Source organism: Oryctolagus cuniculus, chromosome 1 (assembly GCF_964237555.1).
Source record: "Oryctolagus cuniculus chromosome 1, mOryCun1.1, whole genome shotgun sequence".
Lineage (NCBI taxonomy): Eukaryota > Metazoa > Chordata > Mammalia > Lagomorpha > Leporidae > Oryctolagus > Oryctolagus cuniculus.
Window position 1 is genome coordinate 183,367,739 of NC_091432.1, and position 17,367 is coordinate 183,385,105.

Sequence of the window (17,367 nt, forward strand, 5' to 3'; positions counted from 1 at the left end):
CATTCTATTTACCATTTATACACATGTTTCACTTTCATGATTTAGTTCTTTAGAGTTGGTGTCAGGATGAGGGGGCAGGGAATACAGAATAGAGGAGAGAAAACACCAAATATGACAGCAAATTAACTTCTGAGAAATACAGATAAATGAGGCAACCTTCTTGATCTTACATTTATTTAAATAAATCACCTTTTATCAGTGCTGGTGAAAAACAGCAGCATTCTTTTATCTTTTGAAACAGACAATTACAGGATGATATATATCAGAAAATAACAGAAAAAGTACACTGGCTCCAAAACAAATATCCAAAAATCCAATGAAACTGTCCAGTGACAGCCACTAAAATAATCTTCTCTGTATTATTTTCTTTGAGTCATTTTAAAAATAAGCTGCCAGCTATCCATCTATGGGTACTGTCGAGATGAATTTGCCACAAAAGCCACTCATAGTTTTAAAAGCCAAAGTCTTGACAAATCAGTTCCTAGAACATAATTTGTTACACATTGAAGAAAGCCTGAAAACACAGACCTTGGTTAAAGAGGCTTCCGTATCTTTTTGTAACCTTTCCAAATGTAAGTATGTGGGAAGAGTACCCATAAATTAAAGTCAAAACCGAAACACTTAGAATATTTCCAATTTAAAATACATTAAAATGTGGTCTTTGAAAGGAAATTAAAATGGCTCTTTAAGCATATGAAAAGTTGCTCATCATCACTCACAAGAGGAATGCAAATTAAAAATGAGATATCATTTTCACTCCATAGAGTGGTGGAGACTAATAAATCATTGGAGAAATACACAGCCTTAGCCATTGATGGTGCAAGCATTAAATAGTATCACCTCCTGAGTGGGAAATTTGTAAATGTGTACCAAAATTCAAACTCCACTTATCTTGGAACCACAATTCAATTTTTAGGAATTTATCCTACAGTCTTACTCACCCATGAGCACAAAAAACTAGGCACAAGTTTATTCATTACAGTATTATTGAATGCCTTGAGAAAAATCTACTACATGTTAGTGCGTACTATGCATTTACTTATTTGATGAGAGGCACAGGTGCTGTGGCTAACAGGTAAAGCCACGGCGTGTGGTACCAGCATCCCATATGGGGGCCGGTTGTAGTCCCCACCATTCCTCTTCCCATCCAGCTCTCAGCTATGGCCTGGGAAAGCAGAACAAATTGGCCTAAGTACTTGGGCTCCTGCACCCTCATGGGAGACCTGGAAGAAGCTACTGACACCTGGCTTCAGATTGGCCCAGCTCTGGCCGTTGCAGCTGTTTGGGGAATGAACCAATGGATAGAAGACCTTCCTCTCTGTCTCTCCCTCTCTGCCTGTAACTCTACCTCTCAAATAAATAAACAAATAAATAAATCTTTTTAAAAAAAATGAGAAGAGAAAGTAACCCACACAGTTAAGAAAACAGAAGTGTTCCAAGCTTCGCTACAAAGGAAATACTATGCCACCCTACACAAGGTTAATTCCAGATCCTTGCAATATAATACTGTATTAAGACAGCTTACACAGCTACCTTAGTTTAAGTTCCTTATCATAAGGTCCTTTTTTTCTTTCAATAAAGAAAACTCCTTGCTGGAGGTCCACAGTGGCCCTGAGTCCCACCTTGCAGTAGGCAATGTTTTAGAAAAATTCCAATTTATTTCTTGCAAAAACAGATCATATATAAATGTAACTGTCACTCTGAGAAACAGGACTGCATTATGCTGCAGACTTCATACAGCCTGAAAGCATGTTCCCCATGTCTTTTCCAGCAAATCTTGCCAAATGGGCGTCTGAAATGTCCTATTGAAACAGGTGGTGTCTGAACAGAATTGGATTTCTGCCTATAGAAACCCTAGTTTTAACAACTGCTGTGGTTAGTTTTAATTTTCTGTCCTCAAAATTAACTGCTTGCCAGTGATTCACAAATAGTCTGAACAGCATATTTAGACTTTGCCCTGTTTAATTGAGGAAAGGGAAAAAGAAGGAATGAAAAGAGTGAAAAGAGAAAGAAGGGGCAGACGGGAGGGGAAGGGAGGGGAAGGGAGGGGAGGGGAGGGGCGGGGAGAGGAGGGGAGGGGAGGGAAGATGGGTACTCTACAACTATCCCATGAAGATAAACAGAACAAATGCAGATCACTTGGTTTTCAGGCCATAAATGGAAGCAGTTGTAAAGTAAACTCAATTTTTCTAAGATGCTTGCCATTTTTGTGCTTTCTTTATAGAAGCATGGGGATGCAACCACCTTGCTGGACACACTACCTGTACAATCTTCTAAGGGGACACGGCTTTGAGAATGTTTTAATCTCCTGGAAATTTAGAATTAAGAATGATAGTAATAATCAACACTTTTTCAAATGAAAACTTAGATCTTAAAAAACTATTCCAAACAGAACTAAAGTGACAATTTACACAAGCAAAATACAACTAGTCAGAGTATAATCCCTATGAAGAAAGAAAGATACCACGGGCTAATCTTTAAGACACAATATAGGTCCTTTAATGTCGTGATGGAGGTCAACTCACTGGAGCTACACAGGTTTTCCTGTGAATAAACATAGAACAATTTACACTAAATAACAACTTTTTTTCAGTAACTTTTGGTGCTTGATATAAGTTAAGCATCTGTTGATGTTCTAAACCAGTAATGGAGAGAGAAAAGCCCAGGTACTGGGTAACTAACTGCATTGTGCCACACACCATGGTTATGCATTCCCTCTATAGAAAATCTTCCATTCCCATTCCACAGCTGGTAAATTGAGATTTAAAAAAAAAAAATACAATAACATTACTCAGCTAGAGGATGATAGAGATGAAGATTTTACCTCAATCTGTCTGACTTCAAAACTTTTCCAATTGTATCTGACTTCCTCCCAACCACAAATCCAGAGAAACAAGCAGAATGATTAATTAAATTTTAGTTACAGAATATGATATGCAATATCAACATATGTGTGTCTTTGCTTTGCTGATACTCAAAAGAAAATCATATATTTAAATCCAAAGTCTTAAAGTAATGTATATAAAACCCTTCTGCACTGTTTCTCAATAAAACTGGATTCCAGTTACTAAGAAAGTGATATGGGAACAGAGAGAGAAATCATCTAAAATGATGAAAAATTCTTTAATCCTAACAATGAAATGAGCACAATTTGAGAATCAGTGATCCAAAAGGGAACCAACAGTTCATTTTTTTAGAGTGAGAAATAGATAGAAATATCACAGTGGAATAGAAAGATGCTACTCAAGGGGTATGCTTGGTTTTTGCCTAAAATTCAAAGGAAAATTACATCAAACTTTGCCCAAAATGTTTATTGGGCATTGTCTTCCTTCTCTGTGGGAATCAAAGAATAATACAAGGTCTTAAAATAAAGAAAACATTCTTCCTTAATAATATCATAAATAGTAAACAGTTACAAAATATAAATAATAAAGGCATATAATAATAAATATATTTTTTAAAGACTGATTTATTTGAAAGGCAGAGAGAGAGAGAGAGAGAGAGAGGGAGAGAGAGAGAGAGAGATGAGTCTTCCATCTGCTGGTTCACTCCCCAAATGGCTGCTATAGCCAGGGATGGGCCAGGCTAAAGCCAGGAACCAGGAGCTTCTTCTGGGTCTCATACATAGGTGCTGGGGCCCAAGTACTTGGGCCATCTTTCATTGCTTTCCCAGACATATTGGCAGGGAGTTGGATCAGAAGTGGAGAACAGAGACTCCAATTGGTGCCATATGGGATGCCAGAACTATGGGTGGAGGATTAATCTTTTATGCAACAGTGCTGGCCCCCAAATATAAATAATTTTTAAAAGATACTCTTGGGTGGGCATTTGGCCTACCAGTTAAGACCTTGCTTGGGATGATGGCATCCCATATCAGAGTGCCTAGGTTCAAGCCCAAGCTCTGCTCCCAATTCCAGATTCCTACTGATGCACACTCTGGGAGGAAGCAGCTAATGGCCTAAGTAGTTGGGTCCCTGCCACCCATGTGGAGATATGGATTGAGTTCCTTGCTCCTGGCTTTGACCTGACCCAGCCCTGGCTGTCAGGTAACTGAGGAGTGAACCAGTCAAAGGGAGATCTCTCCCTCTACTCATCTATCTTTCTCTGTGAGTTTCAAACAAATAAATAATTTTTTTTAAAAAAGAGGCAGTAGCAGCTCGCAATTTGTTCTCTTTATGTCTTGATCCCTACCTGTCTTTGTCTTATTTAAGGCCTGACAGAGATTAGATCCTATACCAAACCTTAATTTCCCCAGCAACCTCCAATGAGGTCTGTAATTTACCTTCAGGATCCCATAAAATAAATCATTCTGTATTTCAATAGTCTCAGAAAAGAATGCTTAAATCCAATGTTCCTTGCTTCTTGAAATAAAGATATCCTTACTGTTAGGAAGCTATTCAACAGAAAAGCACAGGGTACATTTCTTCCTAGGGAAAAGTACACCAAGATTTCTCTGACACTATTTAGAAAATAGTTGTGACATCAAAACAGGAAATCCAGTCAGAAAATAGATTGCTATTGGACCCTCCCCCCCCCAAAAAAAAAGAACACCACATAGCTCTAGGTTTATAGATTATAAAGCAGAAAAAAATATGAATTTTTAAAGATTCTTCTGGCAAAAAGATCTTTGGAATCATTTCCTCCTAAGAGCAGCAAAGCATTTTTTTAAGATGCTGCCAGCTCTAAAAACAATCTTTCTGATCTATTGAAAAGCCAAGTTCAACTTTTAATAGCTCCAATATACTTTTGGTTTACAAGAGAAAAAGTGAAAGAGAAGGAACCATAGCCAAGCACTAAGTTTTCTCCATTCATGCCTCAAGCTATACACTATAATTATACACAGCACAAATGAAGATGAGCACAATTTATTTTTCCTTAAGATAGAACATAACACATCTACAATATGTGACTTTGTAATCTTTAGCAATATGGAACAGAGTACCTCCTCCCTCCGAACCCAAAGCCCAACCCTTCCTCTACACCTCCTTCCCAAAGAATACTTCATCAGAAGAGACATAGCCATGAACAAAATTTCTAATGAAATAAAAAATGGCTCATAATTGAATAACCCCAGGATAGGTTGCATTAACACTAAGACAGCAGTATATTTTTATATAACAGGTAAAAGTAATGTACTTATATACCTATATTAAGCCAAAAAATGTTCATTGATCTTTTTTTACATTTCTATAGTTTCCCTTAATGTTCCAGGAGAAGGAGACAAAATCTATAATGTCTGTAATTTCAAATAATTAAAAATATTTTATTTTACTACAAAATTCACTGCAATGAAGTCCCTTAAAGATCTTGTAATAGATCAAATAAGATGTGCTTGGAATATCTTACATTTCAAAGTTATTAATTTAGTGTTGTTAAGATACAATCTGAGTTTGATTGAAAAATATCCGTCAGCTTCTAATAGCACTTAAATAAACAAAAAGAAGGAAAATTAGAAGTCAAGGAGGATCATTCCAAGATAACAGCTAAGTGGAGCAAAAGACAAGAAACTGAATGAAGACGTTATCAGTTTGCAATGGTGTACCACGCTACATTATCACTGACCTATAACCTCCCCTCCAGCCCACAAGCAACCCTAGAGTACTCTGGTACTAAGTGGTTGTTTTAAAATGTTCTTGTGTCAAATTTACTTTTGCCTATGACCCTTATCAGACCCATAATTCACATGCTCTGATTGCCTACTCAACTACATACCCATGAGAGACAATAAGTGTAAAGCACACCCTCATAAAGAGAAAAATAATGAGGATGGTTAGGACTTGAAATAGACCAGTTGATTGTTAAAAACATAGTCAAAAGATAAATAGATGGAATCAACACTGTGTTCTTGATAACAATAAAATTAACAAATTAGGGCAATATTTTTAAACAGCTTCCTTAATAAATACATACTAAGTACTAAGTCTGTTATTTTAAAATTAGTTGTCACAAAAGTCCAATTTTTCATGAGGATACGTTTCCTCATAGAATAAGTGGTGGTTCATTTTCAAAGCTGTCCCCCCAATATATATTCAACCAATAATTTACTGACATACAATGTATTAGAAATGAAATATGGTAAAAGGACTTGCATTGCTTCACACATGTATTAGTAGCTGAGTTCAAAGGAGAGGAGCCTGGCAAAACAGGACCCAAAAAAGTGGGTCTATATACCTTAAAATGTTCTCAGAATTAGAAAAATAGGCAATCTTCTCATAAGAAGGTCTATAATTTTTCAGAGATTCTCATAGTGGTTGTCTATGGTCTCATAAAGAAAAAAGATGCCTGTGCCACATAACACCCAACAATTACCTATAAAGCCCTCAGATAGAGTTTATCAGTGAAATGAAGCATTTTGATAGATTATAGTCTACATATAATTAAAGAAGATAACTTCCTGGATATAGAACTACCTGAAAACCTCTCAGAAGAACTAAGTAAAGAAGATCCTATAACAACAAACACATTTCAAAATAGATTGGCTATAAACTGCACATACAAGTTGCCACACAAAATTTTTCTGCAGTAAGCTGATGAACTCAATGACACCCATTTTAAAGTAGATTTTGACCAGAAATTAGTGTCTTTGTCTACACAACCGATTTTTTTCTATGTTTATGTTTACAAGAAATTCCACTTAAAGCCTTCCTCCATTCTAGCCACATCACAATGGCAAAAATTCACTACACCATTTTTATTATCTTAAAAAGGAAAATCCATCTGTTCCCTACACACAATTAAAACATACAAAAATAATATGCATTTAAAAAATCTAAACACATAATACAAATGAATGCACCTTTTCTATTAATCCTGATCAAGAAAATTTGGATGATAAGTTTATGTACTTTTGCCTTTCAACTTTTGCCCAAAGTCTGTGTAAACTGATGTAACATTCCCATTTTGGGTGCTCAGTTCTTCCTGAGACATCTACCTGCTCTATCAGCTGTATTTTTCTTATGCGACTTGGCTGCCTCACTTACCCCTGCTCTCTGTCTCACATCTGAATTTTTTCTTGCATGATGACAAGTACTCCCAAGCAGCAGTCTTTGGTAACATATTTGGCAAAGCCAGCCAGGAGAGAACGAGAGCAGCAGTAGGTACTACACAACTTCACTTGAGGAATGCTCCCTGTTTAGCCTACTTCTAAGCTTTCCCCTGCACTGTCTAGTGGCATCCAAGGTCTATTTGCAACTATTTCATGGAGACAGAGGCCTGCCCATATTCTTCTAAACTCGACATTTTGGCCTTTTCCTGCCCTGTTTCTCTTTCAGCCAAAGTCCCTTTGTTGCACTCATGAGGGAGGAGTATCCTACAAGAGACTAAGACCAACTTACTCTCTTTCAGTCTCTATCAGACCCTTTTGGCCCTCCTTGTCTTGACTGACCTGCCCAGTGTCTGCTCACTATCCTCCTCTTCACCTCAAATGTCAGGAAATAGGGGGAAGTTGTATCTGTTGAGAAGCCAAACCCAGCACCTGGTCTCAGTCAGCGTTCCCTGCTGAGGGTGCCATGTGCCTCATTTCCCCCATATCCTTTGCTACTATTTTGAAAAAGCACTGGAAAGAACTTGTCTTAAGATGACTTCTCTAAAACTGTTATTTTTACCACTGACCAGAGCCTATGTCTTCCATTCTCAAGTTTTTTCTTCTCAAGTAGTTAGAGTGCGTCTCATGGTCCCTCTATCCCAAAGGATTCCTGTTTTTTCACTCATGCTAAATTATGTAAGTTTATCTGTTCACCTGTTTAATATTCTCTTAACTTAGAAGTGCTGAAGATCATTTCAGAATGCTAACTGAACAAACCAGTAAACAGAAAAGAAAGATGTAGAGGAAGTTTTAAGCATGAAAATGTATTCTTGGCGATGAAGTTTAAGAAAGAAAACTCTTTTGATAGAAAGAGGAACTGAAGGAATAAATATGTTGTAGAAGTCTTGTGGAAGTTGAATGCTGTGTGAGATGAGAATGGATAACATTACAAAGAAATCATTTTAAAGTTAGCTCCTCTATCTTAAAAGTTCAGATAGCAGGACTACCTGATTCTCTACCTCTTTGTTCTACGATGCATTTAACTGCCTTAAGTAACGGGTTCAAATGCTGATGGCATATGCTGATCCTCCCCTCCCCCCTTTTTAAAATTTATTTGACAGATTGAGTGAGTGAGAGAGAGAGAGAGAGAGAGAGAGAAAGGTCTTCCTTCCGTTGGTTCACCCCCCAAATGGCCGCTATGGCGGGCGCACTGCGCGGATCTGAAGCCAGGAGCCAGGTGCTTCCTCCTGGTCTCCCATGCGGGTGCAGGGCCCAAGTACTTGGGCCATCCTCCACTGCCTTCCCAGGCCACAGCACAGAGCTGGACGGGAAGAGGAGCAACCGGGACAGCATCCAGCACCCCAACCGGGACTAGAGCCCGGGGTGCCAGCACCGCAGGCGGAGGATTAACCAAGTGAGCCATGGCGCCAGCCTGTGCTGACCCTTTTGATTCAGGCTTTTTTAAGTGTTTCTGTAACTGACGTTGGTAAAGAGAATTTTTACCTTCTTTGGGAAAAGTTTCTAGTGTTTTCTGTTGTCTTATACTGAGCCTTGATTATCTGCAAGAACTGAATCTTACAGGATTTAATGTTATCTGCCTCTTTTTAATGTTTAAATGATCACCTTAACTCTGCTTAGTTCTAGCTCATAACTTTTGTTAAAATGCTCAGGGTAAATGGATTATTACTTCTATTTTGACCAACAGTTTAAACTTCTGACAAGTCTTTAAAGTTCTAAACAGTCTTTTGACTTCGAGGCTGAGACTCTCATCTTGGAGAGATAACAGTTATCTAAGTTAATTTATATTGTGTAAAATACACCATCAACTTATAAAATGATACCAAACCTATGTTGGGCTTACATAAAGGTCTGATGTTTTATGCACTGGGGTCAGTCTCTGCTGATGAGACATGATTTCAGAGCAGGCCCATTCCCCACGGCCTTAGACAGCTTGTCTTCCATGTTATGTTGGCTGCATGATGGTGAGGGTAACAGGGTTATATGCTCTCTCTTATTAGCAGTGTCTGACCATGCTGGGTTGGCTCTGAGACAGGGAGCTTCCTGCCTTCCCCCACTGCACTCTCTCCCCCATCCTTTCCAGTACCTAACACGTCCTGGCACCAAGGGTCAAACCAGCTCCCTCTGGGGGGGATATCACCATCTGCATAAGGGTTGGGGCAATGCACTTATGGGGAAGCTCTATCCATGGGCAAAACACCCACATCAGGGACAGATGCCAGGCAGATACGCAAGAGGCACATGCACATGTTTTTCTGGCCACAGCTGGCTAGAGAGAAAGGAAAAAGGGTAGACAGGCGCTTTTGCCCAGCTCAAGCTGGCAGTCTTGGTGAGCAGGCCAGGTCTTTAAAGGGGAACTGGCAAAGGCTCAGGCAAGCTAAACATTACATAGCCAGACATTTCAAGCTCAAAATATGGATCAAAAAAAAGAGGCCCAGCTTAAAAAAAAAAGGAAGGTTCCAAAAAGAGTCAAGTTATGTGTTGGATACAAATACCATAGCTGGGCTATGCAGTGGATATTCACAGGCTACATGGTGAAAGTCCAGAGTCCCAGGAAAATTTACAGGTAATATAGTAATACCAGTTCAGCCTAGAAACCCATGGTCCATGACCCACAGGCTACACTGTGAAAGTTCAGAGAAGCCAAGGAAGAACTCAAGGAAGTTCTTCACAAGCAGGGAGGTAGGAGCAGGGGTGCCTGCTCTCCTCTTGGTATGACAGAGACATCTGTCACAATTTCTCCTCTATTCTCTTTCTCTATTCACTATTCTCAGATGAAGGGCGGACAGGATGTGTTCTCAAAAACTGGTCGCAGTTTGACTCTTTGACTTTAAAAAAGAAACAGCTACTTTCCCTTTGTAATTCCACCTGACCACAATATAAATTAGGTGACCAGAAAGCCTCCAGATAATGAGACTTTAAAATATAATACCAATTTGCAGCTAGATCTATTCTGCCCTGGGCACAGTAAACAGACAGAAGTCCCCTATGTACAGGCCTTGACAGAACTAAGAGACAATCATGAATTCTGTAAATATTGCAAGCTGGACTCAGCTCTCCCTAGCCTTACTCACTCCACCACCAAGAGCCCCCTAGGAGGCAAAGCCAAGAGAATGACCATCATGGAATAGCACCCCTATAAACAACTGAAAGTCCCTGTTCCCTCTGTTTCCTGACAAGGGAACTGCTCTCCCTTGCTTGAAGAATCAGTTCTCAGCTATGACTGCAGAAGCCATTGGAATGTACTGTTAAGGATGAGTTCCCTTTACAATGCAGGATTGAAATCAGATAAAAAGGGATATGGGATTCTCTCTGTCTCTCTCTCTGTAACTCTGCCTGTCAAAAAAAAAGGGGGGGGGGTATGGGAAGCTTCACTGAAGACCTTAATAAATGGTTATACGGATATTAAAGGTGACTAGTGTCTTTGAACTCTTAAAAGAACACGGTTTTTCTTCTAAACACTGTCCTAACTCATGGCACAACAATCAAGGAGGCCTTACTTGTTGCCTCATTTCTCCTCTATTCTCTTCCACATGGGAAACTGACTATATCAGGTGACTCTCCACTAGGACACAGAGTTTGATCCCAAGACCTTAAAAAAGTGTACAACTATTATTTTTCTGTAACAATTCTTGGCTACAATATAAAGGAGAGGACCAAAAATCATGACCAGAAAATGAGAGCTTCAATTTCAGTATGATTTTACAGCTAGCTCAATTCTCCTGTGGGTGCAGTAAACGGGAAGAACTCTCCCTTTCAAAGAAAATTAAAGGGGAGATAGGAAGTTTTAGTGATGACCTCAAATTTATAGACAGATTGTGTAAGGTGGTCATCACATTTGATCTTACCTGGAAGGACACAGTACTCATGGGCACTGTCTTAACTCACAGGTAAAGCAGTATCTGAACATGCCTGTGAGTACAGATTTCTAGTTTAGGTCACCCCTGATGTCTGAAGAAAGCTTCAAAAATTTGGGATGGGCCTGAGTACTCCTAAAGGTTGCCTCGTGGTCTACTTGAACAGAAACCAGGAGGAAGATGAGCAAGTTAGGCAGCAGGAACAACATAAGGATAGGGTCAGGCCCTGCTGATAGCTACTTTACATAGTGATCTGTTAGTCAAAATAGCCTAACAAGACCAGTCCACCCCCAGAAAGCACCTGAAATCAATGTGAAAAGCAGGGTATTGGGAAAACAGCTATTGTGAAGCTGCCCATTCTGCCAAAAACTGGGTCACTGGAAATGGTGCTGCCCCAAGGGTTGAAGGGCTCCTAGGTCAGAACCAGAGCTCCTGTTAGCACTGAGCTGAGGAAGCTCTTCACTCTGCCTGGTTCCCAGCTGACCACTAAGGGAACAGGGTCTGAGGTCATGATATAGAAGACAGGACCATGAATCTTGTTTTAGACATAGTAGCTGCCTACGCCTACTCTGCAGCCTCCTGTTCAGGCCAGCTCTCCTCCCAGGCCAACTAGGTAATGGGAGTCAATAAAGTATCTTACGTAGGGAGTTTTGCACTTCCCTTGTAATGTTTCTTCCACTTTTCCATGTGAAGCGATAGGTAGGTCTCAGCCCCACACATACTTGGCCAGGTCTTAAAGCCCACCTGATTATTACTAAGCCTAAGAGCCCCTCCTGTCAGTTCATACTTGCCTTTAAATGGGTTAGCAAACAGGGTATAAAGTAACAAGTAACTTGGACAGTTCTGCACCTATTTGGGCAGGCTCTCTTGGAGAATGTAAAGGACCAATCTCTTGAGGGGAGTGGAGAGATAATCTAAAATGAAGATGATTTGCTAGTCTATCCCCAATGTTAGGCACCAGTTTGGGGCATCTGATTAGCACCCTTAACTTCCTAACAGAATGTGGCTATGAGGTGTCCAAGGGAAAACTATTTAGGTCCGTCAGAAAGTTAACTATTTAGTGCTCATGCTCACCTCTGAGAACAGAGACTGGTTCCAGAGAGGATACAGGCCACACAGCCAATTTCCTGCTCCTACAACTTTAAGACACCTGTGGCATTTTTCTAACAGGTTATGCATCCCCATGTGCAAGGAAATAGAAAAGCCCCTGTAGCAGGCTCTCAAGTGTAAACCAGAACAGGGCTCTCTCCCTTGATAGAGAGTACAAATACGAAATACAGCCTTCTCCCTGTTAAAGACTGCCATGATTAAGGACCTTGCTCTGGGGTTGCTAAACTCAGTCTTTAAAAACTGGCAAGCCTTCATTGTACTGACCACCACCTAAGGCAGCATCTATGCCATACTCCAAGAATGTTTTTGAGTCAATCAAACTAGACAGGCACAAAATCATATTCACCATTTCTTGGATAGGGTCAGAATACTCCAAGACCAGGCTGAACAAGACTGAATTTTTTGGCCCAATACAATGTCATGGAAATCCTGGCATTGTCCCTCCTTGGCCCTGTAGTTCCCATACTCTTACTGGTTCTCTTTGGACCATGTATCTGTAATATACTCATTCATTTTGTCTCTAACAGAATACAAGCTACCCAGCTCTAGATGGTCATGATGCAGGACTTCTGGTTTACTTGTTAGGACCTTTGGACCATATAAGACAATCTTTTCCAGGGCATCTCTGAACACCACAGGACAGATAGCAAGAAACGAATAACCATAAGCAGCTAAACACCCATATGTCAGATTAAGAAAACACAGAAGACAGATATTCACCCACATTACTTCCATATGGGTTCATTCTCTTGAGAGGGGAATGTTATGGTTAGGTAGGTAGGTAAACAGAGATTGCCTGTTTGTGTAAGAAGGTCCAAAGAAAATGGGAGTTTTTGTGCACTGGAATAAGGAGGCAATCCTTGGGAGCAGACTAGCATTTATACATTGAAAGTCTTGCTCCTGTTCAATAACCTTGTTAGATGGATCCCAGCCTTCTCCCAGGGTCAGCTTAGGAGAATGTTCCCCACCCTACATCAAGGGGGCTATTAGATCCGTTATGAAGTTCTGAGAGGAATTTTAGGAATCTCACATTCAGAAAACCATCTTCCAAATAATATGTAGGATAGTGAGGGGAAAGGAGACACTGGGGAAGGGACCCATTCCCATATCCATAAAAACTCCAGTCTGAATGAAGACTGGATTCTCAGTTCTTTCCTGAGATGCCAATCTGAAATATTGGGTACATTTCTCTTCATTAAAATTTGCTACTTGTTAAGCTTTTTATTTGATGGTGCATTAAATTCTTGGATTTAATGTAATTTAAAAATGTTATATCACCTCAGTCCAGTTAGATTGGCTAAGAGAATACATGCCAAGATGTAGAAGAAAGGTAACCTTTGCATACTGTTGATGAGAATGTACTCACTGAAGTCAATGTGGAAAACAGTATGGAGGTTCCTCAAAAAACTATAAATTAAACTACTTTATGACTCAGCTATCCCATGACTGAGGATATATCTAAGAGAAAAAAAAATCCACCTGTTGAAGAGTCATCTGCACTCTCATGTTTACTTCAACACTATTTACAATAACAAGAAATGTAAACAATCTAATTATCCATCAACTGAATAATGGATAAAGAATGTATATATTATACATATATAATGATATATTAGTCATAAAAAAGGGTGGAATCATGCCATTTGCTGGAGGTCATTATGTTGAGTAAAATGAACCAAGCACAGAAAGACAAATATCACATGGTCTCACTCATATGTGAAGTCTAATAAAATAGGTGATCTTATAGAAGTTAAAAATATGGTAGTGGTTTCTAGGGGCTGGAACAGGAAGTGGGGAGGAATGGATTTGGAAAGGCTGACTGACAGGTACTGGGTTATAACTAGATAGGAATAAAAAGTACTGAGGTTCTGTTGTACAGAAGCATGAAGATAGATCATTTACTATATATTTATTTATTTAAAAAACTAAAAGATGAGATCTTTGGATATTTTCACTATAAAGAAATGTTAAATGTTTGAAGGGTAAATATATTTACCATGATTGGACTTTGCAATGTATATGTGTAATGAAACACCACATAGTAACACATAAAAATGTATAACTTTTACATGTCTTTTAAAATTTTTAATAAAAAGTTTCAAGATTAAAAATAAAAATAAAAATGTTATCTCAAAAATGAATGAATGAATGAGAGGGAGGAAGGGAATATCATTATATTCTTAGAATTATATCTTTAAATTATATTGAATGCTAAAAACTCTTTCAAATAAATAAAATAAATCTTTAAAAAAATTTAAATTTACTACCTCACTTACCACTTCAAAAAAAAAAAAAGAAACTTCATACATGATTCTTTTTTTAAATTGAAGGTAATGTTTTGCTTATTTGTTTTGGCTTTTGTCAAAGTAAATCTACCTCAAGCCCATTCTAACCAACAATGTGTGCTGATTCATACCTTTATTTATTTTTATTTTTATTTTTATTTTTATTTTTATTTTTATTTGACAGGCAGAGTGGACAGTGAGAGAGAGAGACAGAGAGAAAGGTCTTCCTTTACCGTTGGTTCACCCTCCAATGGCCGCCGCGGCCGGCGCACCACGCTGATCCGATGGCAGGAGCCAGGTGCTTCTCCTGGTCTCCCATGGGGTGCAGGGCCCAAGGACTTGGGCCATCCTCCACTGCACTCCCTGGCCACAGCAGAGAGCTGGCCTGGAAGAGGGGCAACCAGGACAGAATCTGGCGCCCCGACCGGGACTAGAACCCAGTGTGCTGGCACCGCAAGGTGGAGGATTAGCCTAGTGAGCTGCAATGCTGGCCTCAGATTCATACCTTTAAAAAATATTATTATTTGCCTCTTTCTCCATCTCAAACCATGAGTCTGTTGCTAAACCAATTTGGTACTTTATCTCTTTTACCTCTCTCAAAACATTACTTATACTTCTTGACACTCCAGCAACTAGCTTTTCTGTAGGAGGCTTTTCACAAGAGAGTGCCACTTACCCCTCCTGCCTTCAGCAACTTTCTTCTAAAATCCTCTGTGGGGTTGTTGAAAGTTAGCTTTTCACAGCGGAGGTGATTCACTGGTGGATGGCCTTCAAGATGCAAGAATAAGTCATAATCAAAGCGGACTTTCTTAGGTTCTTCCTGGTGGTTAAAAAAGGAAGACAGAAAAGATTTAGGCAAAAAATGAAATTTTAAGAGCAAAAGTTTACTTCTCTTAAGCTACAGAAAAAACTCAGACATGAAACAGCTATAGTGTCATAGTACTGGAAAAAAATTGTCATGGAATTATTCACAGAATAAAATGAAAACGTCTGATATAGTAGGCTTTCTTGTGTTAGGAAAAAACCAAATAGAATAATCTCATCATGCTCCCCGAAATCTCTCAAGTGGTGTGACACCAACAAACATAGCCACCCAACCAGAAATCTAAGAAATCCCTTCCTCTTCCCACCTTACCCTCTACACATATCAACAAAGGCTGCCAATGTCCTCTCCTAAATATTTCTTGAACAAGCCATCTAATGCCTACTGTCATGTTCTTACTCACTGCCAAGCTAACAAACTCCCTCCCCTAGTAGGTCTTTCTACTTCATGATACATTCTCTTCCATGTCTCTTTTATTCAGGCCTCAAAATTATCTCTCTGAAATAAAATTACAGACATTTGCATCCTAGTTAAAATTTGACACCCTCTAATGGCCATTAGGACAAACATCTAATGTCACTTAAATGCCAACACAAAGCCTTCATAAACTAGCTCTTGGCTTCTAATCTCTTTTAAAAAAAAAGATTTATTTATTTATTTGAAAGTCAGAGTTACACAGAGAGAGAAGGAGAGGCAGAGAGAAAGAGGTCTTCCATCCAGCTTCTAATCTCACCATGCTTCTTCCACCTATCTGTTGTTCTGTAGTATGTTGTTGCTTATGCCTCTTAGTACCTACTATGTTCTTAGTTACTTCTGGGTTTAGCTCTTGCTTTAACTTTTTTTTAAAGATTTATTTATTTATTTGAAAGGCATAGTTACAAAGAGGCAGAGGTGGGATGAGGTTAGGGGGAAGAGAGAAAGAGAGGTCTTCCATCCACTGGTTCACTTCAACAGCCAGAGCTGAGCTGATCCCTCATGGGTGCAGGAGCCCAGGCACTTGAGCCATCTTCTACTGATTTCCCAGACCATAGCAGAGAGCTGGATTAGAAGTGGAGCAGGCAGGATTCGAACTGGCACCCATATGGGCTGCTGGCACTGCAGGTGGCAAGTTTACCCACTACATCATAGTGCCGGCCCCCTTGCTTTCTATTCATCACCTCCAACTCCTTCCTCTACCTCCTGTTCTCTCTGTATAACTTCTCATCCTTTTCCACTTGGGTTCATTTGTGGGAGGGCTTCCTTGAAGCCACTCCTAACTCCTCCCCGCCTCTTCTCTGCTCTGCATATATCTCCTTCTTATCCCTACTTTATCTTAGAATAACTGTCTTATCTCCATTTATCCTGCTAGGTCATAGGACTACTAAAAGTAGGAGCAATGTTTGAATCACCATTGTATCCTCAACAACTGGTTTAGTTCCTGAACATAAAAATATGATTAAGGTTTATGAGATGAATAACGAATGGTATTTTCCTGAATAAAGAAGACAAAATGACATATTATGCAAAGAACACAGTAAGTAGAATTTCATAAGGGGCTGGCGTTGTGACATAGTGGGTTAAGCCATTGAATGTGATGTTGGCGTCCCATATGGGCACCAGTTCAAGTCCTGGCTGCTGCACTTCTGATCCAGCCACCTGCTAACAGCCTGAAAAAGCAGCAGAGGATGGTCAAAGTGCTTGGGTCCCTGAATCCATGTAGGAGACCTGGAAGAAGCTCCTGGCCCCTGGCTTCAGCCTGGCCTAGCCCCAGCCATTGCAGCCATTTGGGGAATGAACCAGCATTTGGAAAATATTCTTTCTCTCTCTCTCTCTCTCTCTCTCTCTCTCTCTCTCTCTCTAACTTTGCCCATCAAATAAAATTTAAAAAAAAATTTCATGATACCCAGGTTCAATTCTCAAGCTATCACTATAGTTGGGTGAAAATTTATCCTTCTCTACACACTATTTTTAATTATCCAAAATGAAATCAAGACTGAGGATCATAACAGAAACTACTGTGTACTTTAATATTCATCTCTCTTAACTCTCACAGCTCTCCTGTGGCTTAGACAGTTACCAGCTCTGTCAGATGAAACAAAGTGATCTGAATCTAATTCTTTTTATTCAAAAGTCTTGGCACCTGCAACTGTCAGAATGTAGCCTTACCTACTACAAATTAATTTTTTCCACCTCCTTACTCACACTTCCCTAAATCATAGTCTTCCCTCATTTCCTAACTACTACTTCACTTCTACTGCCACCTCACATGAC

General features: G+C 39.5%; 1 protein-coding gene across 4 annotated transcripts in view; it reads right to left on the reverse strand.

Annotated features, from left to right (window-relative positions):
- The window catches only part of MLLT3 (MLLT3 super elongation complex subunit), a 392,438-nt gene that overhangs the window by 102,178 nt on the left and 272,893 nt on the right, over positions 1-17,367 (reverse strand). For all 4 annotated transcript variants that reach the window (XM_070052927.1, XM_070052921.1, XM_051857400.2 and 1 more), the window contains one exon: positions 14,971-15,114. In XM_070052927.1, coding sequence (XP_069909028.1) covers positions 14,971-15,114 — 144 coding nt within the window. The remainder of the gene's footprint in view (positions 1-14,970; positions 15,115-17,367) is intronic.